Genomic DNA, 24,712 nt, shown 5'->3' with positions numbered 1-24,712 from the left:
GCTGTGTGGAGTGCCTGGGTCACAGGGTCTCCCCCAGGGTCAGGAGGCAGATTCTACCCACTTTTGCTACCTCTGCAGCTCCTGGCAAAGCTTCTCTTCGTTCAAATGAGCCCCCACCCCCATGTGGGTCATGACACAGATTACGCCCTCCTGTGTCTGAGGTTCCAGCCTCACCATCCCCTGGCTATCTAACTTCTGCTTATTCTTATCTCCAGGCACTTGAGCAAATCTCTGACTTTTCTTTTAGACTTCAGCCAAATGTCTCTTCTGAGACATTTCCCCATTATCTAGCACATGGCATATCTGCCAATCTTTATGTGCTTGTATGTATCTACCCTGTTCATCCATCCATCCGTCCATGCATCCCACCCACCCACCTATCCATCCACCCACCCACCCACCCATCCATCCATCCATCCGCTCACCCACCCATCCATCCACCCACTCACCCACCCACTCACCCACCCACCCATGTCACTCATCCATCCATTTATCTAATTATTGTTCATTATGAATCCACCCATCTCTTTATCCATCTATGCATATACACATCCACCTATCCATCCATCTATCCATCCATCCATCCATCCACCCACCCACCTATCCAACAAGTATATATTAGGTGCATGTCACATGCTAGATACAAGGGTAAAACAGTGAAAAAGACAGATAGGACCATGTAAAAGGACAGAGAAGACATCCAGTGACTATTGGTTGAAGCACCCCTCCCAAGGAGGAACTAGAAAGCCAACTGGGCACCTCATCTACCTTAGCTGCTTACCTGATTTCCTTTGATCCCTGAAGCTAGTTTGTTGCTATGTAGCTGGGACAGTGACCTTTGTGAGCACAGTATGTAAGTGGGCAGAAGACTGGAATTCCTCTCACTGTGTAACCCCAGTGGCAGGGAGGTATTTGGGATGTTGTCCTTGGGAAGGAGAGGCTGGGCTCCACCTCTGTTCACATGGTTCCCACCTGACGGTTTCTCTGGGTCTCTGCTTCCAGGTCGGGGGTGGGCAGGAGGGCGCCGGGGGCCAGGTGGAGATCTTCTCCTTGAACCGGCCCTCACCACGCACCGTCAAGTCCTTCCCGCTGGCAGCACCCGTGCTCTGTATGGAGTACATTCCGGAGCCGGAGGAGGACACAGAGGGCACAGATGAGAGCCGGGCAACTGCTGACGCCTTGGCCACCGTGCATCCCACCATCTGCCTGGGGCTCCAGGATGGCAGGTGAGGGACCAGTGTACCGGGCACTGTTCCCTCCAGCTTTCCTGATCTGTTTGCCACCCACTGACATTCTCTGTCCCTGCTAGGGTAACACCAGGAAGTTGGGGACCAGAGATGATAGTATGGGAGCCCAAGTGTCAGGAGCAGCTTGTACTTTAACTGACTGATTTCTCCAAGGCAGTGTGTTTGTCATGCTGGCTTTGGTGTCCCCAGCCCTGGGTTTGAATCTCAGCCCCACCACTTCTTGGACATTGATCCCCAGGCACATCATTTGAATTCTCTGCGTATCAGCTTCTTATCTATAAAATGACAACCAGAATCCTGCCAAACCCCACCGCCCCGCAGGCAGGGCAACTGCAAGTTCACTGAGACAGGGCACATGGAGCCTTTGGCTCGCTTAGCTGTCATTGAGTGTCTACCCACCCGTGGCCTCTGTGCCTCCCCTGCTGGTCAGATGAGGGTCCCAGGATGTTTGAGGTTATGAGGTAGATAGCAAGGACAAGGGGGTTCCCCACCACGAGACACGCGTGGAGCCGGGGAGTGAGCCACACAAAGGTGGGAGGCCACAGCCAGAACCGCAGCCTGCACAGGTCAGAAGCTGGCCTCGGAAGTGCCGAGGGACGTTCATCCCTCCTAACTGGGATGTGAAGGTGATTGGGAAGACAGTGGAGGGACCGTGCTCTCTAGAGTCTGTGGCTGGGCACTTCTCCACCCTTTCCTGTCCTGGAGAGGGGAGATGGAGGAGTGTGTCTCCTAAGCACCTGCTATGTGCTGTACCCCATGCTGGGTCCGTGCTGTGAAATGGAAGCTGTCCACATCCCCATTTCCCACATGGTGGGGGCCCCCAGCTGACTCCCCAAGCAGAATCAGCATGGAGTCGTTATGCTCCATGAAGCCCAGGCTGGGTCTGCCAGCCAGGGCCCCAACTTAGGAGGGACTCAGTGAACACCTTTTTCTTTTTTTTTTAACCAAGAAAAAAGTTACGTGACAAAATTCTCCATTTTAAAGTTTACAATTAAGTGGCTTTAGGTAGCCACTGAATAGTTCTGGAACATTCTCATTACTCCTGAAAGAAGTCACATATGCATTCAGTGGTCTCCCACTTCCCCTCTCATCCTCCACGAAGGCCACTGATCTTTCTGCCTCTGCGGATGTGTCTCTGGTGTGTCCTACAAATGACATGTGTCCTACACCATGTGGCCTTTTGAAGACCTTGTTACTTAGCGTACACTTGTAAGGCACACCCATGTGTGCCTGCTCTGTTCCCTAGTGGCTCTGAGATGGGCATCATGGTCCTGTTTGTGGTCCAGGTCTTCAGTTGGGAGGTGGCACATTGGATTTGAACTTGGGTGGGTCTCTGTGACTCTGAAAACAGCTGTTGGCCTCTGGAGCCTAGAATTGTCCCTGTGATGGGACCAGAGAGAGCATTCTCCTTGAAAAGCCACCCATGGCAGTATGAGCTTTGGCGGGAGGAGCACTGGTCTGGTCACGGTTAGGCTGGTGGGGCAGGTGGATGTCTGTGAGTCATGGTGGCCTCCCCTCTCCTTGCAGCATCCTGCTCTATGGCAGTGTGGACACCGGCACGCAGTGCCTGGCAACCTGCAGGAGTCCTGGCCCACAGCCCGTGCTCTGCCTGCGGCATAGCCCTTTCCACCTGCTTGCTGGCCTGCAGGACGGGACCCTCGCTGCCTACCCTCGGACCAGTGGTGAGGACTGGGTGTGTGGAGTTCGGGGCTGTCCTGGTGCTAGTGGGAGCCAGATCCTCTGCCAAGAGAGACTGCAGGAGGCAGGCCATGGGGACAGCTCAGAAACCAGTGGGAGAATCTTGAGCTGCAGGGGCATAGAGACTCCTGGGTCCCCCTGGGTCAAATGCATGGTCCTCATATGAGAATCCCCTGATGAACAGGGCGCTCACTACTGCAGGCAGCCAGGCCCATGGGCAGGGGCTTCTAGTGCATGAGATGATCTGGTCTCCTGTTCAGGCTTTGCCTGGTGACAACTGTGTCCATGGTGCTTGGTGTCCCCTCTGTCCTTTGGGCTCTTCATCTGTAAAATGGGGATCATGGTGGTGCCCTCCGCTCATGGTCCCTGTGGGTGAAGCAGCTTGCGAAGAGCACAGCACAGGCCAGGGCACAGTGCTCAGGGAGGGAAGGCGTTCGGACTGTTAGTTTATGCAGCTGTCGCTGGTCAAGTCCCCATGTCTGGGGAGCGAGGCTAGCAGCGTTGGGCTGCTGTGCTGCAGGAACAGGAAGAGGTCAAGTGTGTAATACATGTATGTCATCCTGAGTGTCACCAAGACCCTGGAGAATCACCTCCACTCTGTGGACCAGGATGCTGACACGGGTAGGGGGAGACACAGCCTGTCCCCAGCCACGTGAGTGCTGTGGTCCCGTGCCCTATGGCTTGCTCAGCCTCAGTTTGATGACAAGGATTGAGTGGAAAGTGTGGCTGCACCCTGGTGACCCAGAGTGGACAGATGAACTGCAGGTTGGTTGGGCTCAGCAGTGGCTTCTGTCCCCTCCCCCTCCAAAGCGGCCCTAATTGCTGCGTCACTGCAGCCTGTTGCAGGGTTATAAACGGATATTTGCATGGAGCTATATTTTTTTTTGCCACTTGGCACTGTGTTGGTATTTTTAATTAGCTTTTGATAAGGCATTTATAGTTTTTAATTAAAGGGGGAAGAAGGAGGGAAAAAAATCCCTCTCACTGTCAGACAGATCATGCAAGTGAATGTAAATATGCTCTCAGATGTGTGGAGGTTTAGACTGGGGCTGTATGGGGACCACCCACCCTTTGGTGCCCACCCTGCCTCGTCCCTGCCTGCTGGCCCTGGTCTGCATCACCTTTGGCCCTTCACCTCCTTGGTCTTTGGTTTTGACCTGGGAGGGGAGGGGCACAGTTCGGGGACGGGTAACTGAACACCACACCTATGGCTTAGATGCCAATTTAGAAGTTGTTCTGTCACCACTCTGGTGACTGAACCCAAGTGGAGGTGTCAGCTGGCCATCTTCTCTACGAGGCCCTTGAGAAGGATCTGTCCCCAGCCTCATCAGCTGCTGGGGACTCTGTGGCTGTGGCAGCCTTACCACAGTCTGCACATTTTTCTCCCTGTGCATGAGGCTTTGTGTCCTAATCTTCCTTTGTAAGGACATCAGTCATATCGGTGTGACAAGTATGACCTCATGTAAATTGACTCCATCAGCAAGGACAGTTTCCAAACAGAGGCACACTCTGTGGTCCTGGGGGTTGCAGTGTCAATGTAACAGATTTGGGGCGAGGGACACAATCTAGTCCATGGTCAGTTTTGGGTCCAACTGCTGGTTTTTACCCTGTGGTTGGAGCCTGGCAGTTTGTCAGAACCAGAGAGACACTGGGGACCCTTGGACCCCATACCCTTGCTTTTCAACTGGGAAGAGACTGTCTGAATCCTGTAACAGAGCTGAGACTCACACCTAGACATCTCTCTTCCCTCCCAAAGCCCCTGCAGACAGGAGGGACCCGGCCTGCCCCAGCAGAGCTGGAGCTATGAGGCCTGGACAAGGGCTGAGGTGTCTCAAACCTTCCTTCCTTGCCAGCGTTTGCCCACAAACATTCATGGAGTGCCTGGACATATTAGTGAGCAAACAGACCTGTCTCTTGCCCTCATAGTCTCCAGAGGGAGGCATAATTAGGTGGGGATGGATTGGGGGGCCCCGTGAGAGCCTGACCATCTGACTGTAGGGTGGGTGGCCAAGGCCTCTCTGAGGAGGCAGACCCTGGAGCTGAGAAGTGAAGAAGTGGCCAGGCAAGCAGAGTTTGGGGAATGACATTGTGGGAGCAGTACCTGTAAAGGCCAGAGGCAGGGGAGTGGCTAAGCTGGCGGGGACCACAGAGAGGAGGCTGTGGTGCTATGAGAGCACCCGAGGGGAAGAGGCACCAGGCAAGGCCTGGGGCAGATGGCTTTGTCACAGTGTGGTGGGAAGTAGAAAAAAAGTTAAAAATGGCTGAGTACTGCCCCTCTGGCTAGTGGGCAGGTGAGCCTGCTGGCCGCACCCTCCCAGGAGCCCATCTCTGGGTGTTTAATTATGCTGTGGTCACAGAGGCCTTGCCTTCCTGGCACCCCATCCCTACTCCATAGTGTCCTTTAGAGGGGGCCTGGCAGGAAGTGGGACTCTGGCCTGCTGTAGTGTGGGTGGGTGGAATTCCTCTCCATGAGCTTCCACCTAGGCTGCACAGGTTGGGGTTGGCCCCTGGCCAGCATCAGTCTTGCCTTCCTTCAGATTAACCCCACCCCAGCAGCAGAGGTGGAGCTCCACTGCTCCCCGCCCTGCCCTGTGCCCCTCAGAACTGATCTGTGGTGCCTCCTGGTGGCCAGGAGCACCTGGGATTGGGAACAACCCAGCCCTGGCATCTTCATCCCCACGGTGGTCCTGGGTGTGGCCTTCCTGGCACTGAACTCACTGCAGAAGATCAAGCTATACATAATGAGCCAATCTGCCAGAACCCAACCCCAGCACTTAGCTTCATCCTGGAGACCCCACAGAACAGCAGTTGACAGTTGACCTGTGATGACCCCACGAGACCAGGCCACGTGCAGAGTAGGAGGGGCCTGAGTACCACCTCCAGCTGACAGGCAGGGAAACTAAGGCCAAGATCAGTGCAGCCTGGCAGTCAGTGTGCTGTCCACAGGAGCCTCTGCTTATCTGCATTTATTCATTCAGCCATTGAGTACATGTTAAGTGCCCACGAGGTGCCAGGCACTGAGCAGGGTGCTGGGACCCAGGGCTGAGCCAGGTGTCCACTGACCCTATCCTGTTCTGTGCTGGCCAGTGTTTGAACCCACCATTTGGAACCTCCCCCCAGACTCCCCTCTGAGCCAGCATAGGCATTACTGGGTCTCATAGGGGTGTGGGAGGTCCCTCGAAGAGGCAGAGGACAGAGGAGTAAATGGACAGTGGAGGTTGGGCTGCCTAGGATTGAGTCCTCTGCTGTGAGAGATTGAGCCTGAGGCTCTGCCTCTCTGAACTCCTGTTACTCACCTGGGAAATGGATACAGACGGCTTCACCTTCTAGAATACTTGTGAAGGTCAGGTGTACTAATTCCCCTAATTTCCACAGTTGCCACAACAGAACTGGTATGTCTGTCTCCCCCTCTCCCAGCATCCTCGTCACCACCATTACCATCATTTATTCCTCGCTAGCCAGCGGCTGCCCTTTGGGCCTCTAACAGACTCGATGACTTTCAGTCTGTGTCCTGCCTGCTGGACCCCTGGTGGAGACCAATGGGGCTTTGTCCCCTGTGGCTGGGGGGGGGGAGGAACACTGTCATCCTGAAGGTGCCTTTGCCGAGAAGGGGCCTGCATCTCCCCTCGATGGCTGTGATGCTGTTACCAGCTCAGATGGATGGGCTCCCATGCAGGGGGGTGGATGCATATCTGTGACTTTGTGCTCCAGAATGTGTGCGCACTTACCCACAGCCCCTGAGGGCAAGGAAAGGGAGGGTGAGGCAGAGGGGGTGGAGCCCCCATGGGGAGCTCTCAGTGCTTGCCTTTATAATCATAAAATCTGTCAAGTGAGGGCTGAAAGGACCTCAGAGGACAGAGTTCTGTCTCCTTGTGGTACATAGAAAACCCAAGTCCCAGCGAGGGCAGCTCTTGCTCAGGATGACACTATGGGCCTCTAATTGGGGACTTTTGTCCAGCATCCTTTCTGATATAAAGTTATTAAATGTTACCACAGTTTCTCTGTCCTGGCATCTGGACTTCATAGAGGATTTCTGGAGACACCCGGCATAAGGAGACAGGGTGGTCAGTATACCCGTGACCCTTGGGGGTTTTAGGTCCTGGCCCCGGCCTCTGGCAGCCGTAGTGATGTTCTGGACCCAGGGTGGCAGGTGCAAGGCTCTGGTGTCTGTCACTGACAGGCCCTCTGAGTGGATCCCGCTTCCCAGTCTTCGGGGGTTATCCCAGCATCCCTAGCTGCTTCTTCCCTGGGAGGGGTCCTGGTACCATCTTAATAGGAGCTCAAGCTTCTGGCTAAAAGGTCTGGTCATCTCCAGCCACTGGGGGGCGCTCAAAGCCTTACACCGCTGCAGCTGCGGTGTCCTGGTGGGGTGCACCTTTTGGTGCCCTGGACATGGGTCCCAACCACAGAGCTGGCAATAGGACTTGGAGGAGGAGTCTAAGACAGAGTCTAATGCCACTTGACCTGTCACCCCTTGGTGGCTTTGCACAAGTTCTCAGCTGTTGGGTTTCTGTTGTCATCTTAGCTAAGTGTGGTCAAAACCTGTGTCAGCAGACTCGTGTTGTGGCATCTACAACCCGAGTTTGGTAACCAGACAATAGGAGCAATGAGCAGAAACTACTGTGGAGCTCTGCGACTTGGGTAATTAAGCTTGCTGTGTCTCAGTCACAAAGCAGGGATAATAACAGTATCTAGCACGCAGGCTGGTGGGGAGTTAGGGAAGTAAGTAGTAAGAAGAGGGCCTGGCACACAGATTTGTGTGCTCCCAACTGTGTGCCCAGCACTGGGCCTCGTGTTCTGCACATGCATTTCCTTGGCATTTCCTTGACTCCTTGTGATCTCCACAGCGGTGTGTGTGTGTGTGTGTGTGTGTGTGTGTGTGTGTGTGTGTGTGTGTGTGTGTGTGTGTGTGTGATCTCCACAGCGGTGTGTGTGTGTGTGTGTGTGTGTGTGTGTGTGTGTGTGTGTGTGATCTCCACAGCGGTGTGTGTGTGTGTGTGTGTGTGTGTGTGTGTGTGTGTGTGTGATCTCCACAGCGGTGTGTGTGTGTGTGTGTGTGTGTGTGTGTCCGTGTCCGTGTCCGTGTGTCCATAATGCCCATTTTACAGATGAGGACACTGAGGATCAGAGAGGTGAGGTCCAATATCCAAGTTGACATGGAAGTTCAGAGCCCCTGACTGCTCTGGCCCAGCCTGCTCCCTGCGTGTCCTGGGCTGGCAGGAGTGGTCTGTGGGTTTGAGGGGTCCCCCATCCCCCAACTTCTTAGCTGAGTTGGGAGTCTATACCAGGGCATGAGGGGAACCTGGGAGGGTAGGGAGAGGGAAAACCAGCCAGGCCTGGCCTTGGGGCAGAGGAAAGAAGTCTGGTTGGGCACCCTACCACACCCCAGGCAGTGGCTTACCCATATACTTTGGTGCCCATACAGCTCTGGGGACAGTGGTGCCCACAGCTGGCTCAGAATGGAAGTTGTCTGGTGGGCTGATCTGCACTCCTCTGGGGACAAGTGGAGAGGTGAGAGGGCAGGGCACTGGTCCCTAGCCACTACACCTGTCCCTCCAGGATGTGTTACCACACAGGCCACCCTGGGCCAGGCCCCAGCTTCTTCTTCAACCCTCTTTCCCACCCAGCACCCTGACAAGACAGAGCAGCCCCCAGGGTTTGGAGTGGTATGGGGTTCAACTTCAGAGAAAAACTCAGTCTCCACTAGGCGTGTAGCACTCGCCTGTAATTCCAGCAGATGTGCTCCACGCCCTTAGCAAGTTGGTGTTAGAAGCAGGGACAGGCCCCAAGTCCCTCAACTCTGGTTACAGGATGCTTTCCCTGTATCACACTGCCCCATGGCAGGGCCTGCTGTGGATGTCGCCTCTCCCAAGAAGTCCTCTGGGCTTCCTGGGGGCGGAGCTCATGTCTCTATCTCAGTGGCCCCCAGTGTTTGTACGGCCTGCTCCAGTGCTTGGCACACTGGGTGGCAACTAGATCAGCCCTGGCCATTTGCCCTGAGGAGTTTCCTCCAGGGCAGGGCCTGGACCTCACTCAGATCTAGCTGCCTAACTCCCACATGTGGCTGGGCTTGGAGGAGGTGCTTACTGAATGGATGTGTGGAGTGGCTGAGACAGCAAGAGAGGGAAGAGGGAGAGGCGGAGCAGGGAAGGAGGGAAGAATTCAAAGTGGTCCCCTGGGCAGCGGGACATAAATCGTGGGAATTGGAGGTGAAGGGAACAGCCACCACCAGCCAAGATGATGGCAAAGGGTCATAGAAGGGGGAGGGTGTGTGGAGCCAGCTGGGCTTCCGTTGCTGGCCTTGGTCCCTGCTGCTGACCTGTGTCTTCCTCTCCCTCCAGGAGGAGTCCCCTGGGACCTGGAGAGCCCCCCTGTGTGCCTGACCGTGGGGCCAGGGCCTGTCCGCACCCTACTGAGCCTGGAGGATACTGTGTGGGCCAGCTGTGGGCCACGGGTCACTGTCCTGGATGCTGCCACCCTGCAGACTCAGGTATAGCCCTACCCTGCAGCCATGGGGCCATCTGCCTGGTTCACCTTGACTCTTCCTGTGCCCTCTAGGCTCCCAGCTATGTCCATTAACTCTAAAGAGCTTTTCCTGATTCCTCCCACCCCCAGGAAGTAATCATGACCAACATATATTGAGGGCTTAGTTGGACCAGGTATGGGCTTAAGCAGTGTACCTCTGTGAACTTACTTAATCCTCAAGATACTTCTGAAATGAGTCCTATTCCCACTTTACAGATAAGGAAACAGGCACAGAGAGGTTAAGGAACTTGCCCAAAGCCACCCAGCTAGAAAGATGCAGAGTTAGGGTGAGCACAGGCATCCCAAGTCTTTAACTCTCATGCCTGCTGCCTTGGCAGGAAGGAAGCTGCCTTGGCCTTCTGTTTACTGTCCCCATCAGATGTCACTCTGGAGAGGTCCCATTAGTTTATGAGCCTGCATTTTTCACTAATGTGTTTTGTAGGTCAAGGATTGTATCTTGTTTACCTTTGTCTACCCTATATCTGGTTCACTGGTGGCAATTGCAGGTGATCTTTTAACAGTCTGTCATGGTGGGCAGGTGTTGGGTGCGCTCAGCATCCCTGATCTCCGAGCATTGGTATAACGTGCTCAGGGACCAGAATTAGTGAGATGAGACTTCTGCTCTTTGGGATCTCAGAGTCCAGTATGGAGAGACCAGGGCTGCCAGCTTCAGCCATGTGGTGAGGCCTGGGAGGGGCAGGCCCAGGTCCAGGAGGACCCGGGAAGGTGGGAGTGGGAAGCACTCTCTAGAGCTGGATCCCGAGCTGGGGGTGGGTGAGGGGGGTGTGTGACCAGGGGAAGAAGAGGGGAAGCTGGCGTCTGGGCAGAAGAAAACACCATGCTCAAGCCCAGGCCAGGGACAGACTGGCAGTGTGTATGACCTTGGGTGGTGAGAACAGCTTCCTGAGGCAGGGGCCTCAGAGCTGGGGGACCCTGCCCCTTGCCCAGCTGGCCATCCTGACTTTGCTTGTGCCGTACCCGGCAGAGCCAGCGCGCACGCTGCGTGTCTGGGTTTCCCGCTTTGCCCACTGACAGCTTGTGCGGCTCCTTGATCCCAGCGGAGGCAGAAGTGAGGCCTATTAAATAATAATACTGCTTGCGAGGGCCTGTGTCAACACTGCATCCTCGTGTTCATTATCTAGACCACCGCCTTCAAAGTCTAATCCAGTTGTCTGTGATCGCTGGAGGGGAAGCTGGCTGCGGGAATGATCGTTGCATCTTAATTTAAAAAAACTTCTTGGGGTCAGGTTGATAGCAGGCCTGCTGCGTGTGGGGTACACTCAACCGGGGCCGGGTGCCTGGTGAGGGCAAGGCTGCTCCCTGACATGAGTGGCCTGGGGTCTCTGTCCCCCACTTGTGAGATGGGGAGGGGTGGGGGGGATGGGGCTGGCTGTGAGGTCATTATGCTGTTAGATCCCTGCAACATGGCTGGGAGATGGGCTGGGCCTGTGGCACAGATGGGCCGTGGATGGAGCCATGTGTTTTTTCTCCTACTCCTGGTGGTGGCCTTGGGACACATCCAGCTCCTTCCCACTGGGAACCTTTGCTATTGTTCTCCAGTCTAGAATGTGTTGTGTCCCCTGTGGTTCCTTCTTTGTCATTCAGTCACAGCTTAACCGTTACCTCCCCAGTGAGGTCATGCTGACATGCAGCTCCAGGTGAGTCACCTCTGCCCCAGTGATAGCTTAGCCTGCCTCAGGTCTTTATGGCTGGGCGGATGCTGGTTCCTGTTTGCTGATATCTCCTTTGTGGTTGTTCATGGCACTGCTGAGACGTAGACTCTGTGTCACATCTGCCTTGTTTGCCTGTGTCCTGGGCTGGGCAGGACGCAGCCTTCAGGTAGGACATGGCTCCTTCTTCTTCATGGTGGGGCCACCTCTATCTACACGGCAGGATGGAGGTTGCACTTGAGATCTGACACATGAAGCTACGGGACAGAAGTGGATAGGATGCCTGTGTCACTCTAGGGCTGGGGACCCACTGACCTGACCTGGCACCAGCCTCAAGGTGTTTTCGTGGCAGCCCCACCCCCTGCAGGGCACAGGCCCCTGAAATTGGAGTTGGAGCCTCATAAGCCCAGTCCGGGGTCAGGGCTACCAGCCCTGCCTGGACCAGGCTGGAGCATAGGGCAGATGCTATTGTGCTTGGACCCCAAGCCTGCTCCTGCCGTAGGGCCCTGGTGAGGGTTCATTGAGACAGTGCGTTTTCCATTAGACCCCTGCTCCCCAACCCCAGGAGCAGCCTGTCTCCTCCACACACACTGGGTCATGGTCTGTGACTGACTAACGTAGCTCATGGCACAGCTGCCCCTTGACTTTCTTGAGGCCCGTTACAGAATTAAATGGACAGAAGCTCTTCAGGGCGGGCAGTTCTGGGCCTAAAGCCCTGGTGTGCGAGACCAGGCCTGAGGAGTGCAGTTAGGGGTGTGAAGTCCATAAGACGAGCCCACAGGGAAAGGGGCTGACTGCAGTGTCTTCTCCAAGTGCAAGGGAGGTGTGCTCAGGGGGCACAGAACAGCTGCACAGGGACTTGACTTCCATCTGCATCACAGCACAAAGGTGCTTCCCGAAGTACATGCCAGCCATTTGCAATCCCACCCGGTGTCCACTCCAGCGCCTCCTGTGGCCCCGCACTGGCTTCCAAGACCAGCACTAATGCTTCTTGCCACTCAGCACAACCGAGAAGAAACTTGTCTGGGTTCCTGGACACCCAGAGCCTCTGGATTTCCCCTGCTCACCCCGCGTGCGGCCACCTTCCCCACCCTTAATTTTCACATTTAGTGCGTAAACTTAGTTTGCATGTATTAGCTGTTGTAAATCTGTCACAACAGGGTGACGTGGCATGAATTATGCATCACTGGGCTCTATTAGTTTTCTGTCTTCCATCTTATTTATGACATGAAACGGGTAGGAATTTGCAAAAGTGAAATCCAGGCGCAAGGCTTCTTGGGTAATGGTATGCAAATTGGCATGAGGACGAAAAGATTCACCCAGTCCTCCAAGCCTCCAGGGGCTGTGAGTGGAAGCACCTGGTGTTAGGGCCACGGGAGCAAGCGAGGTCGGGGTCACGCCATTCCACAGAGTTGACTCTGTTCAGTGAGTGGTTTTGGCTTTGTATTTTTTTAATGTGTAGGTCTTTGTTGTCATCCTGTTGATTTTTTTGAAATTCAGAGTTGGCAAGGACAACGTGAGAAAGTGCTTTTCTAAAGATTGTAGAGACTTCCCAGGAGGCTCTAGCGGGAACAAGTTCAAAGGGAGGGTGAGCGTCTTCCAGCAGCAGGAAAGATTGAGGCTAGATGTTCAGAAGAACTCCCTTTTGGGAAGCTTGTGAAGAGTGGAGGTTGGGGTGGGTTTGCCAACCCTGAGGCCTCTTTTCTTGGAAAGCGTTACAGGGCCAGGAAGTCACCAGGGTGGCATGGCTGGGCCAGGTGTACAGACTCCATCCTGGGGCCTAAGGGTTTCGCCGAGGTATCACAAGGGTTGCAAGGGACATTTTTTGGGACAGGAGCTGGCTAGGGCAGGGCTCAGGGCCCTGTCTCCTCGCCCATGAGAGTTTAGCCCTTTCCTGAATCCTGTTTGGTCTCCCCACACTGGAAGATTTAGGCCAATGAAAGAATTTGATGGTCTTTGAAGAAGTTGTTTTTAGAAATTGGATGCTGTTGGCTCAGGGAACTAGCTGTGTAAAGCCTAACTCTGAGCCAGGACAGAAACCGGAGGAGAAAAGCAAAAGCAGAGAGGGGAGGCAGACGAGAGGGATACGAGAGGTAACGGCTGGTGCTGGAAGTGAAGAAGGGGCAGATGACACTCAGTTGGCAGTGCTGGTTCTGAGCCCTAGCTCCTCCCCTGCCAGGGTCCTGCCCACCCCGCCATGGGGCTCTTCCACGTTCCCACCCCTCTGAGCCCTGCTGTGGGAGAGCAGAGGGCGGCGTAGACACCCAAGGGAAAGCTGCCCAGTCCTTCTGGAACCTGACAGGGGGCACATAGAGCCCCAGACTCAGACCCATCGAGTGACTGGCCTGGGCTGGGGCAGCAGGGAGAGCCAGACCCTGGGAGTGTTGCAAGCCTCCCTTGCTGCGTGGCCAGGAGGATTGAGTAGTGTCTCATATGCAGGGGTTCAGGCCAGTGTCTGAGGCTTGGTGGCCAAAGCATCAAGAATGTCTACTATGAAGGTCATCTGTAAGCCTGGTGACTAGGCTGGGGGGAGGGTCCACAGCAGGACTTCCAAAGGAGGCCTCGTTGGAGGGAGTTTGGATGGTGGGCAGTGTGGCTCAGAGGTGGGCTGACTGACTTGGCCACCACTACACTGCTGATAACCTCAGTTTCCCCACCTGTGGAAAAGGGTCATTCTAGACCTCACCCCAGACCTAAGCTGCTCAGGCACGCAGCTCTCAGTGCTGTGCTCGGTGGGAGACAGTGCAGAGTGGGCATCTGTGTTGTTTCGTTATGGTCATGGGTCTTGCTCAGGAGACTGGGGACTACCCAGTGGTTGGCACAGCCATAGTGTCACCATCATCTGCCCTGTCTGGGACCATGCGCTCCGTTGTATCTTGTGGGTTGTGTGATCCTGGGCCATCCTCTGTGGGGTTGCAGGTACCGTGAACAGGGAAGGTGTCTTGTACTATGCTGTCACCCTACAGTGCAAGGGCACTTTGCTTTTTCCCTCCTCTGCTGCCCCCTTCTTCCCATGCCAGCTCTTCCCCTTAGCCCAGCTTCGAGCCTCCCTGGGCTCCAGGCTACCCCTGGCCACTTTCCCATGGTGCTCACATGGCCACAGGGCTGTGATGTGCACTACTGAGCAGAAGTGAAGACAGAGTTAACAGCTCCTCTGAAGACCTGGGCAGGCAGGAGCCTCCTCACATGGGTGCTGAGACCAGGCCAGAGTCCACCACAGGTCCAGCCTGGTGCAGAGTAGGTGTCCTAGACAAAGAGCCTCAGCCTTTGGAGAAGAGACCAGTTGGTTTCTGACTGGGTGTGTCCTGCATGTGCCCAAATGTGGGGCAGACACCCACCACCAACCTGAGGAACCAAAGTGAAGGGGAGGGGCTGAGCTTGGCAGGGCGATGGCCAGGTTCCCAGATGGAATGTGGCAAGACGGGGCGGGGGTGGGGGGGACCTGAGCAGCACGAGCAGATGCCTGTGTGCACACGTGCCAGTGGAGGTAAGTGTGAGGACCAGGCAGATCCTTGACTGTGGCTTGAGTCTGTGGCACAGTGTCCACTTGGCAGTAGGGTCTGGGGCAAGCCTGGAAACTGCAGCCCTCCTACCACACCTGGTCCTGGCTTGTATTGGTCACCCGGTCCTGACCTTTCCAAAGCTGTGTCCTCTGTACCACAGCCCTGGGTGTGAATCCGTGTGGAGCTAACACTGCCCTTCCCTGCAGTCTTACTTCCCTGCAGGGCAGCTCCCTCCTCCACAGCCCTCACCACACGGGGTTCATAAACAGGAGTCTGAGTGTTCCCTCCTTCCCCAACACACACAGTGTCCCAGGGACTGGATGGGGCCCAGCAGGCTTGGATGCATGGTTTGCTGAATGAGCGAGTGAGATCAAGGGCAGTGAGGAGCAAGCACCAGTCTGTAATCACCAGGGGTTGGAAATCACCTCCAGGTGGGTGACTAGCTCCTATTTATTTTTAAACATCTGTTTAAACAAGCAGGATTCAGCTCGTTTTGCTTTGGTGCTTTCTAGCTGGATGTCCGGTGTATTCAGAGAAAGGTTTCCAAGTATACACACATGTGCGTGTGCGCATTCTTTTCTCTCGTTTCTCATCTTTCTCTCCCAGCATGCATCACTCTCCCGGTGATGGATTGATTGACTTGTGCACTCTTCCCACTGACTTCACTCTCTTTCTCGTTCTGTTTGTTCAACTCTGACTGGTCTTTCCCCTGGCAGGAGTCCACTCCTGCCACACCACGCTCTTCCCCAGCTCTTCTAGCCTCCCTGATTGGCCCTGGCTCTCTGGACCTGCCCCTGTCATGGGTGGGCAGAGGCCTTGGTCACCACCAGCGTTATGCTGATGGAGATCTCTGCTCCCAGGGGCTGGCCCGAGCCCTTTGCAGGTAGCACAGGGCTACCTTGTGTGTTTTTCACAAGAGCCTTACACAACCATTGTTATCAGCACCATTTTAAAGTTGAAGGAAATGAATCAGGAAGTGGCAGCATTGGGACCTAAACCCAGCCTCCAGCTGTGGCTTTACAACTCTCTCAAGCATTAACGAACTGGTCTCAGGCCACAGGGAATGCCAGCCACAGAGCAGGTGAACTGTGGGGCTCCCAGGTCAGCTCTGTCACTTCCTGCACAGGTAACACCACCACGGGGCCTCTGGTGCGTCTCTGACCAAAGGTCCATGCTCCTACCTTCCTGTGGGGTTCGCAGTGATTCCACAGGTGAGCAGAGCTGGGGTGAGCAAGGTACATGCTGCTACCTGCCTGTTGCCCTCTACTGTGTTGCCTTCACCAGGTCCCTACAGCTGGGGAAGGGCCAAGCTCTGGGCAGCCCCCACCATCTCTGTCCCAGCATTTCCTTGTGTAGAGAAAGGCTGGAGCAGCTGCTGAGGACAGATTTACCACAAAGGTGCTTGGTGGCCCCAGGTGACCAGCGACTCAGCCCTTCCACCTCAGGTGTCAATACTGGAGAGGAAAAGCTAGGCTGGCTCTCATAATTGCAGAAAATGAAAGGAAATCAAACAGACGAATAAGGGGAACAGCACACCTTGAGACGTTTTATACCCCGCTTCTGCCAGGAGAGCCAGGTGCACAGATGGATCTCAGTTTCCTTCTGATTTTACAAGTCAAGTATCAGCACAGCCATGACACAGGGAATCTCTCTGCAGTGGCACTCAATGTATGCCTTGGTCTGTATGGTCCTTGAGGTGACCAGAGAGGGTCATCTCCAACATAAGTGCCCATCTTTTTGTGTGCTTAGGATGAAGCAAGTCTTAGTGTAGGAATTTTTAACATTGCTGGGGGCACGGATGTTCTATAGACTCTTAAGATGTTGGCAAAAAATGTTGACTATTCTAGAAAAATGTACCAAAGTCACCAAACTGCACAATCCTTTCTGGAATGGAGTGTTAAAGAAAGTTTGAACCAGCCATCAGTCTTGGGGTTGGCAGGTGTCTGTCCATCATCCCTCCCACAGTGGCCCTGAGCCGGGAGAGTCTGGCATCCAGTGGGATCTCCTGCCAGACGGTAGTGTCCTTGCTCCCACTTGCAGATGAGTGAGCAGAGCTGTGGATATCTGCTCTGGCTCGAAAGCCCTTGACCTCGTCCAGGTCAGGTGAGACAGGAGCGTCTGCGTTGCACAGAGCCACAGAAAAAGGAACGGCGTCCAGCTGTGCCTTGGAGGTAGAGAGTAAGTGTTGATGTCCTGTTAGGGTGAGGGACCGTCCTGGCTTGCTCAGGACTGAGGAACTTCCTGGAGTCCTGGTCATCCTGTGCTACAACCTGGATAAGGCCTGGGAGAGTTGGTCACCCAGGTTTGAATCTGGCATCCTCCCGTCCTCTGGCAGTGTGATTTTGTGAACATCCTTTAGCCTCTCTGTTTGTTTCCTCTGCGGTGTTGATGAGAATAAGATGGATAGACAGGGAAGGGGTTGTGCGAACCGATTGGTCTTACTAGATGGTCTCTCTGTACCCCAGTGCAGTAGCTCAGAGCAGGGCGTGACTCAGGTCTCAGTTCCCAGCCTGTCCCCTGGCCACAGGTGACCCTCAGGCCTCCCAGGGCAGCTCCTCAGTGGTGACCAGGCAGGGCATGGGTGGCAGGAGCTCCTGTACGCTCAATCCTGGTCAAGCGCAGAATCTGAGAATTTCCACTGAGCCCCTCTGAGATAGCCAGTGAGCTGGGGACCACAGGGGAGGCTTGTGCCCCACTCTGCTGCTACCCGGGCCCCTGGGATCCTCACTCCTCTTTCCAGCCTCATTCCTCCACCTTTCAGTATATCTCTGTGAAGGTGAAATAGTATGTGTGTGCCAGGTGCTCATCCCACTCTTGAAAGGCCTGGCACATAGTAGGTGCCTAGGAAGTAGAGCCCTGCCTGCCATCCCTGCCTTTTCCTGGGTTGCCCCCTGAACCCAATGACCCTCCCCCGGCCCCTTGGCATCATCTCACTCTAATGACTTTGAGTGCTGAGCTGCTCACTCTGGGAATTTATGGAAACCGTGCAGATGCGTCACCTGGAGGCACATAAATTCCATAGGACAGGAGGTTGGGCTGTGTCAGCACTATTTGGAGCAGGTCACTCACCTGGAACATTAGTGTGGCGTCTGCAGTGGGGCCATTGCTGGCTACAGGGATGGGGTAGAGTGCCATGGGCAAGGCCGGACCCCAGTTTATCTGAGCCCCACGAAACCCATGCAACCAGGACACAGGGGCACTTCTGGCCTGCTGCACACTGTTGTCCCTTGAGTCCCCGTGGCCTCCATAAACCAGGCTCTCTTTCTGTCCCTGTTCACAGAGGAGAGAGGAGACGGAGTCATTCAGTAGGAAGGAGCTGCAGGCTGGAGCTGGGGGTGACCTGGACTTGCCCTCTGGTGGCCACCCTCCACAACTTTTTACTTTTGAAAAATTTCAAACTACAAGACAGTCAAAAAAAATAACACAGTAAACACACGTGTATTCTTCATCTAGTTAACTGTTTCCATTTTGCTATAACCCCCACCATATTTCTCTCTCACACACACACACACACCCTTTTTTTGAAGGTCTGTGACAGTCACTCTGCACTTCACCATAAATTCTGTGTGTCTCCAACATAACCAGTATGAGGGCACTGATATCACCTAGTTCTGTCCAGGTACTCATTTCTCCATTGTCCCCCAATTGTCTCATAGCCGCTCAGTCCCTGAGCCCCTCCGGCATCCAGGCCAAGGGTTATCACTGCATTTGTCGTATGTCTCTTTGGCCTCCTTTTCATCTGGAATATATTGCTGCCTTTTAAAACTCATGATTTTTTTTTTTTTATTCTTAATACTGGGTCTTGCTATGTGACCCAGGCTGGCCTTGAACTTGTGATCATCCTGCCTCAGCCTCCTGAGTGCTGGGATTACAGGCGTGTACCACTAGTCCAGCTTATACTGACTTTTCTAAGAAGTCCAAGCCTGTGTCTTTTAAAAGGTTCTGCAAACTGGAATTGCCAGGTTGGAGTGTGGGGAAACCAGTCTCTCCCATGTGCCCCTCCCACACCTTCACCCAGGGTGTTAGCATCCACTGGTGACCCCTCGGTGATGGCACATGGACGATTGTTCCAGTCTGCTGTCCCTTCTACATTTAGTAGTTGTCATTAGATGAGTTTTCCCTGCCCTGCTCTACAGCCCTCCCCTTTCACTACCAGTTCTGAGATTCCTGACAAACTCAGTGTGCTGAGATCAGGACCATCATTACTCTTTTGATACTCAAGCTGTCTGAATTTGGCTCTCTTTGTGCTGGATCCAGGCACTTCGGTCACTTCCCATCATGCCTTCAGTCCCCCTTGGCCTTCAGGCACCATGAAAAGCTCTGGGCTCCACTGCTAGCCCCTCGTGGGTGAAGGGAGTAGAAATGAAGACACGCATGCTCTCTGTGGCTGGTGCTGTTATTTCTGGGCTCTCTAGGGGGCGGAACCAGCAGAGAAAACTTCCAGTTCACACTGACACCTGTAACTGGACTCTGAGGTCCCGGAGCCCGCCCTGACCCGTCTGTTCCACACTTGACTCTCTCTCTCTGTTTCCCCAGTAGCACAAGCGTGTCCCAGTCACACAGCATCACTTAGAATCACATGCCCTGTCACTGCCACCAAGCTTGCTGCCTGGGGTTTAGGATCTGCTCGCAGATGCTGATGTCCTTAAGTGAGGAACGGTGTTTATGGTCCCCATGCTGTGACAGGCCCCTTGAGCAACTGCTGTTGTGTGTGGCCATGACCAGTTCCAATAAAGCTTCATTTGCCAGCATGGCAGCTGGCCATCACCTGAGGGTTCTTGTCAGCACCTTTCTTCTCTCTCTTTTTTTTTTTTTTTTTTTTTTTTGTGGTATTGGTACTGGGTTCAAGCCCAGGGTCTTGAACCACTTGAACTATGCCATCAGCCCTTTTGTATTGTATTTTGTTTTTGAGAAAGGGTCTAGCTCACTTTGCTTGCATTGGCCTGGAACTCTAGATCCTCCTGTCTCCACCTCCTGAGTAGCTGAGATTACAGGCATGAACCACTACACCTAGCTCAGCTGGTCTCGTGTAGAATCCCAGCAGGCTGTTCCTTTGACAGGCAATGTCCAGGCAGTAGCGATTCCTGGATTCTAGAGGCCAGAAGTCTTCTGGAGCCCTGAAGTGGGCAAGGCCAAGCTGGTGGCAGGAGGGCAGGTGGTTTTCCTGAAGGGTGAGGGGAGTGAGAGGGCTCTTAGAGGCTCCTGCTTCTGGGTCTCCAAGATTAGCCGGGAATTAGAAGCCAGATCCAGAGGTGAGAAATGAGAAGGCCTTGGCCTGGCATTGGAGGGCCAGGTGGGGAGTGTTTCCTGAGCACCCTGGGCAGGAGGAGAGCAGACATGGGTCAGCTTGCAGTGTTTGTTAGTAGTGGGTTCTGAGTCCCTTCTGTGTAAGGGAACACCCTTGAGTGGAAAACAAAATGAGCCGGGTAAGTACCAAGGGCTGGGGTCCCTGCTCCTTGCCCACCGTCTATGGTGCTGGTCTAGGACCCTTTGGGGACCCCGATATTGCCTGTCCCCTGGACTCCACCTACTCCCTGACTCGTGAACCCAAGAATATGGCTCTCAGGCTCCAGGCAGGGGTCCTGGGGCAGGACCAGCTGGCCCTGAGCCCAGAGGTGGCCAAGGGGGAAGGGCCAGGCTGGCGTGCTCTGCATTCTTCCTCATACCCCTGCCTCCCCTACCGCCTTCCCTCCATGTGTCGGCAGGTTTGCACAGGCCTTCTGCAGAGCCCTGTGAGCTTAGAGAAGACTTGTTACACCCCTGGAGAAATGAGCCTGGATTTCCTGTGCCAGCTTCTCGTTTAATTAGGTTCTGACAGTACCACACAGGGCTGGCTGGCTGCAAATCCAGGTGCAGCTTTGCTTGGTTCCAGGCCTCGCAATTTCAGTGCATTTGGCATTTGCTGAGGCAAGAAATGCTTCTGAGCTTTGTGCAGGAGTCCGGCAGGAGCTGGCTGCATGCAGGCGCTGTCAGTGTGCATTCGCACATAAGAATATACTTGCTGTTTCTTGCAAAAGTCCATAGACCAAGCGTGCCGTGTCTCCCCTACCATGCTGCTGCCCCCCAAGCCATCCTCCTGCAGGGTGGCTGAGGGGCTCTGCGGCCTTGGGCCTGCTGGTGTTGGACTGATTTTTTTTTCAGCAAGACCTCCAGGAAGGTTCCCATTCCACTCTCCTGGCTCCTTCTGCAGCTTGGTTCTGGAAAACAACCAGCCACCCATGACTTTCCTGGAAGGAGTTTTTCTTTCAGGCAAAGAGGACTGAGGGCCGGTGCTGCTTGCCTGTGGGGTGAAGGGATGGAGCAGTGGGACTGCTGTGCCCCTCTGCTGTATGCACTGGGGCTGTGGAGGCTATGATGAGGCTCAGCCTCTCCTAGAAGTCAGAGGCTCTGAGCCTCCTGTACCTGGGCTTTTACTTGGAATGGTGGTGGTGGGGGGTAGTTGGCTAAGGAAAGAGGGACAGTCCCTCACTTGAGAGCCCTTAGGCTGAGCCCCCAATCTGAGTGAGGTGGAGACCCAGTCCTTGCCCCTGAGGAACCCCCATTCTGTGGAGACCATGCACCCTTTTCTGGTGAACTGAGGGGGACTACACTTCTGCTGTCCAGGCTCCCAGCAAAGGGTGGCCACACAGTGGAATCCTGCCTCCTGAGTGGCCTGGGATGGACAGAGGAGGGACAGCTCTGTATCTCCCCTCCTGGGGGAGCCTCAATTTTCCCCAGCACTGTGAAGCTCAGCCACGAGGACTGGCTCAGAACAAACCATGTTGTTGGATCCCCGCATCCTTGCCCTCCTGGGCCCTGCGTTCTGACCAGGAATGACTACTGTGAAGCTATTGAGGAAATGGGATTGACTAGCAGGTTTGATTCTATGTAACATCTTCCTGCAGTCTTGGGCTTCCACCCGTGTGCACTCTTCATAGAAAAAATGGAAAGCCCAGAAAACTGGCAAAGAGGAAACCACCAGGCCCCTCCCCAGAATAATCTGCACGGTGCGGGCCTCTACTCCCGCCCCGCCTCCACAAGGTGGATGTGGTCGTTTTGTTTGCTGCTGTTGCGCCCACATTTTCCCGTCTTCATCACGCAGTGTCCGTGACATAATTCTAAGTGGAGACCAGGTTACAACTGTCCCCAGGGGCTTGGCAAACTAGAAAGTGTGGTGTGCTGGAGTGTCCATATCCAAGTAACGACCAAGTGCTGTAGACAGAATTTCTGTGTCCATCTGCTCATTCTCTGACCGGCCTTTACTGTGTGCCGGGTTCCGTGCCACTTGGGAGACACTGAAGGCCTGAGGTGCTGTCTCTGTCCTGGGAGTCCAGTGTGGGAGTGTCAGGCAGCCTTCCACCACTGTGATAAAATATCTAAGATAAACACTGTTCATGAGGAAAGGCTCATGTTGGCTCATGGTTTTAGAGGTTTCAGTTCACGGTTGCTTGGCCCTGTTGCTTTGGACCTGTAGCAGCACAGTGCATCATGGTGGGAGCATATGGCAGCCAGGAAGTAAGAAAGAGGAAGGGGCCTGGGTTCCAATATCCCCTTCAAGGCTGTGTCCCCAGTGACCTAACTTCCTTCCACTAGGCCTCACCTCCTCGATGTTCCATCACCAAACAACAGCACTGCAGACCGGTCACCAAGCCTTTGTCATAGGGGCCTTTGGGGCGACACTAAAGATCCAGAGCCCAACACAGAGGCAGCCGGGTAGAGGCACAGAGTTGTGTATGTGACCCCATGCTGGGCAGTAGAAGGTGCTGGTCTGTGAGTGGTTGGGACAGCTCCATGGAAAAAGGTTGTAGGGACATCACCCTGAAGCAGCCTCTTCAGATGTTGAAGGACAGGGGTGATGCATGTTGTGACAAGGCCATCACAAGGGCAGAAGTGCACTGCATGCTGTGTCCTGGCCCAAGGCCCAAGGCATTGGTTGGCCTGGAGCAAGGAAAGGCCAGGGTGATCATCAAAGGCCAAGTTCAAGAACCTGGGCTTTCTCCTGCAGTGGATGAGAAGCCTGGCCATTTGTATTGTGTCTTTAAAAACAAGGTGTAGGTTATACCTACACTTGTAAGAAAAAAATTGAATAGCAGGGAATGGTTTCTCCCAAAGGCCTTTCCCTTCTCATCCTGAAGAAAAGACTTCTCTCCTGCTCTGTCTTTTGCCCCGTGGCATCGCCTCATGACTGTTCACTCTGCTGCCTCTTGCTCCATCAGTTTTGGACACTGTCTCTTGGCCCCATTGTGAAAGTGAAGGTTCAGCCCCCCACACACACACCTGCCCTTCCACAGTAGTTCTGTAGGTTGCTATTGTCACTTTAAATGACATACACAAACTGGTGCTGCTTTGTGACTTGCTGGCTCCGTCTTTCCGTGTTGTGAACCAGGGCCCCAAAAGACGCCCCAGCATGTGCTGGAGCCAGGTCCTTTCCATTTGCGAAAGCCGAGTGAGCATCTTCTCCTGCCCCTCGCTCAGCACCGTCACATTTGGAGCTTGGGGTCGACCTATTAGCAGTATTTACACCATGGGAACTGGCCAACACTGCAAGCCAGGATCCCCCACTAGTTGCTAGGCATTGATCAACACAGCACATGGATTGCCAAGGTTTCCTTCCACCACTCTGTGTTCAGGCAGAGCCTGGGTTAGTGTGTGCTATTGAAGAATGTAGGAGCCGCCCACCCCAGGGGAGCAGGGGCTGGCTGGGGTGGTCCAGCTGGCAGCTCCGACCCAGTCCTGACACCCCCTTCCCTTGTGCAGCAAAGCTTTGAGGCACACCAGGACGAGGCGGTGAGCGTGACACACATGGTGAAAGCGGGCAGCGGCGTCTGGATGGCCTTCTCCTCTGGCTCCTCCATCCGCCTCTTCCACACTGAGACCCTGGAGCATCTGCAGGAGATCAACATTGCCACCAGGACCACCTTCCTCCTTCCAGGTGAGGCCATGACCAGTACCTTGTGAGCCAGGGTGGGAGGAAGGAAGGGGACCAAGGGTCATGGGCACTGCCCACAGCAGGTGGCCCAGCTCATTAGCCCTCACAGCAGCCCTTGGCCAGCCTCAAAAAACTGGGGCTCCAAGGGAAGGCAGGAAGTGACAGGGATGGGATTCACACGCAGGACTGTTCTACCCAAAGCCCTACGTCTGTCCCCATGGGCTCCCTGCCACCAAATCCCAACATTCTGGGCTCTTGGGAGGTGGACTCCAAGCCTGGTGGACTCTCCTGAGTTGCTGCTAGTGAAAGAACAAGGCGGGGCCTCCAGACCTCTTCCCTGTGCTACTGCTCAGATGGACCAAAGCTATCTTCACCTCACCTCCCTTCAGCATGAGGGAAGGCCAAGCTGGATCTCTCTCCTTGGAGGTATCTTTAAGAAAGGCACATGTCTCTCTTCGTTTGCTTGTCAGCCAAGTTGGAAGCCTCGGGAGATGGAGGGGGTGGTCCGGTGACACCCTCTTGTGGTCTGTACTTCCTCTTACAAAGCTGTCCTGAGACCAGGGGATGAGGCGTGAGGGAGAGATTAAGACAAACTCACTTGACACCCTTCCACACCCTCCTGAGGCCTCTGTGAACTCTCCCACTCCCTTTATCATTTGCTGTCCTGGTGCTAGGGCAGGCCTAGGCAGATACCTGTTTCCGTCTAACTGGTCTTGGGCCACTAGAGGGAAACAGGCACCTGTTCACCTTGCCTTCCTCCTTGGTCTAGCTTCTACCAGACCAACTGATCCTGGCTGGTCTAGGGGAAGTTGCAGCTTTGTTCTGTCCAAGTACTGCAGGCAGCGCTGGAGTCACAGCCAGGAGAGTGGAAGGGCCCTGGGGCCAGGGATACAGCACTGGGTATTAGGTCTCTGGGACCTGGCAGCAGTGCTATGGCAAGGCTGTGGGTGCTGAGCCAGAACTGATCTTGCTGAGTGACGTGGCTGGGCCAAGGGCAGGTGCACAAGCCAGTACTTGGGGACCTGAGGGCCTCCGTCCTCTGCCCAAAGTCTGGTCCCTCACTCCAGCTGGGGTCACCCAGGCTGCTGCTTCCCCCTGACCAGTCATGGCTGTTCTCATTTTTGTATGAACTGGGCAGGGGGAAGGGGGTGCAGAGGGGGG

At 54.6% G+C, this 24,712-nt stretch overlaps 1 protein-coding gene across 9 annotated transcripts in view; it reads left to right on the top strand.

The window, feature by feature from the left end:
- Arhgef10l (Rho guanine nucleotide exchange factor 10 like) overlaps nt 1–24,712 on the top strand; it is a 142,358-nt gene that overhangs the window by 109,498 nt on the left and 8,148 nt on the right. For all 9 annotated transcript variants that reach the window (XM_074081199.1, XM_074081203.1, XM_074081204.1 and 6 more), the window contains 4 exons: nt 1,003–1,226; nt 2,775–2,929; nt 9,287–9,435; nt 23,380–23,554. In XM_074081199.1, the coding sequence (XP_073937300.1) occupies nt 1,003–1,226; nt 2,775–2,929; nt 9,287–9,435; nt 23,380–23,554 (703 nt within the window). The remainder of the gene's footprint in view (nt 1–1,002; nt 1,227–2,774; nt 2,930–9,286; nt 9,436–23,379; nt 23,555–24,712) is intronic.

Source organism: Castor canadensis, chromosome 7 (assembly GCF_047511655.1).
Source record: "Castor canadensis chromosome 7, mCasCan1.hap1v2, whole genome shotgun sequence".
Classification (NCBI taxonomy): domain Eukaryota; kingdom Metazoa; phylum Chordata; class Mammalia; order Rodentia; family Castoridae; genus Castor; species Castor canadensis.
The sequence above is the reverse complement of the archived record's forward strand: the minus strand, read 5'-3'. Positions and strand labels throughout refer to the sequence as shown.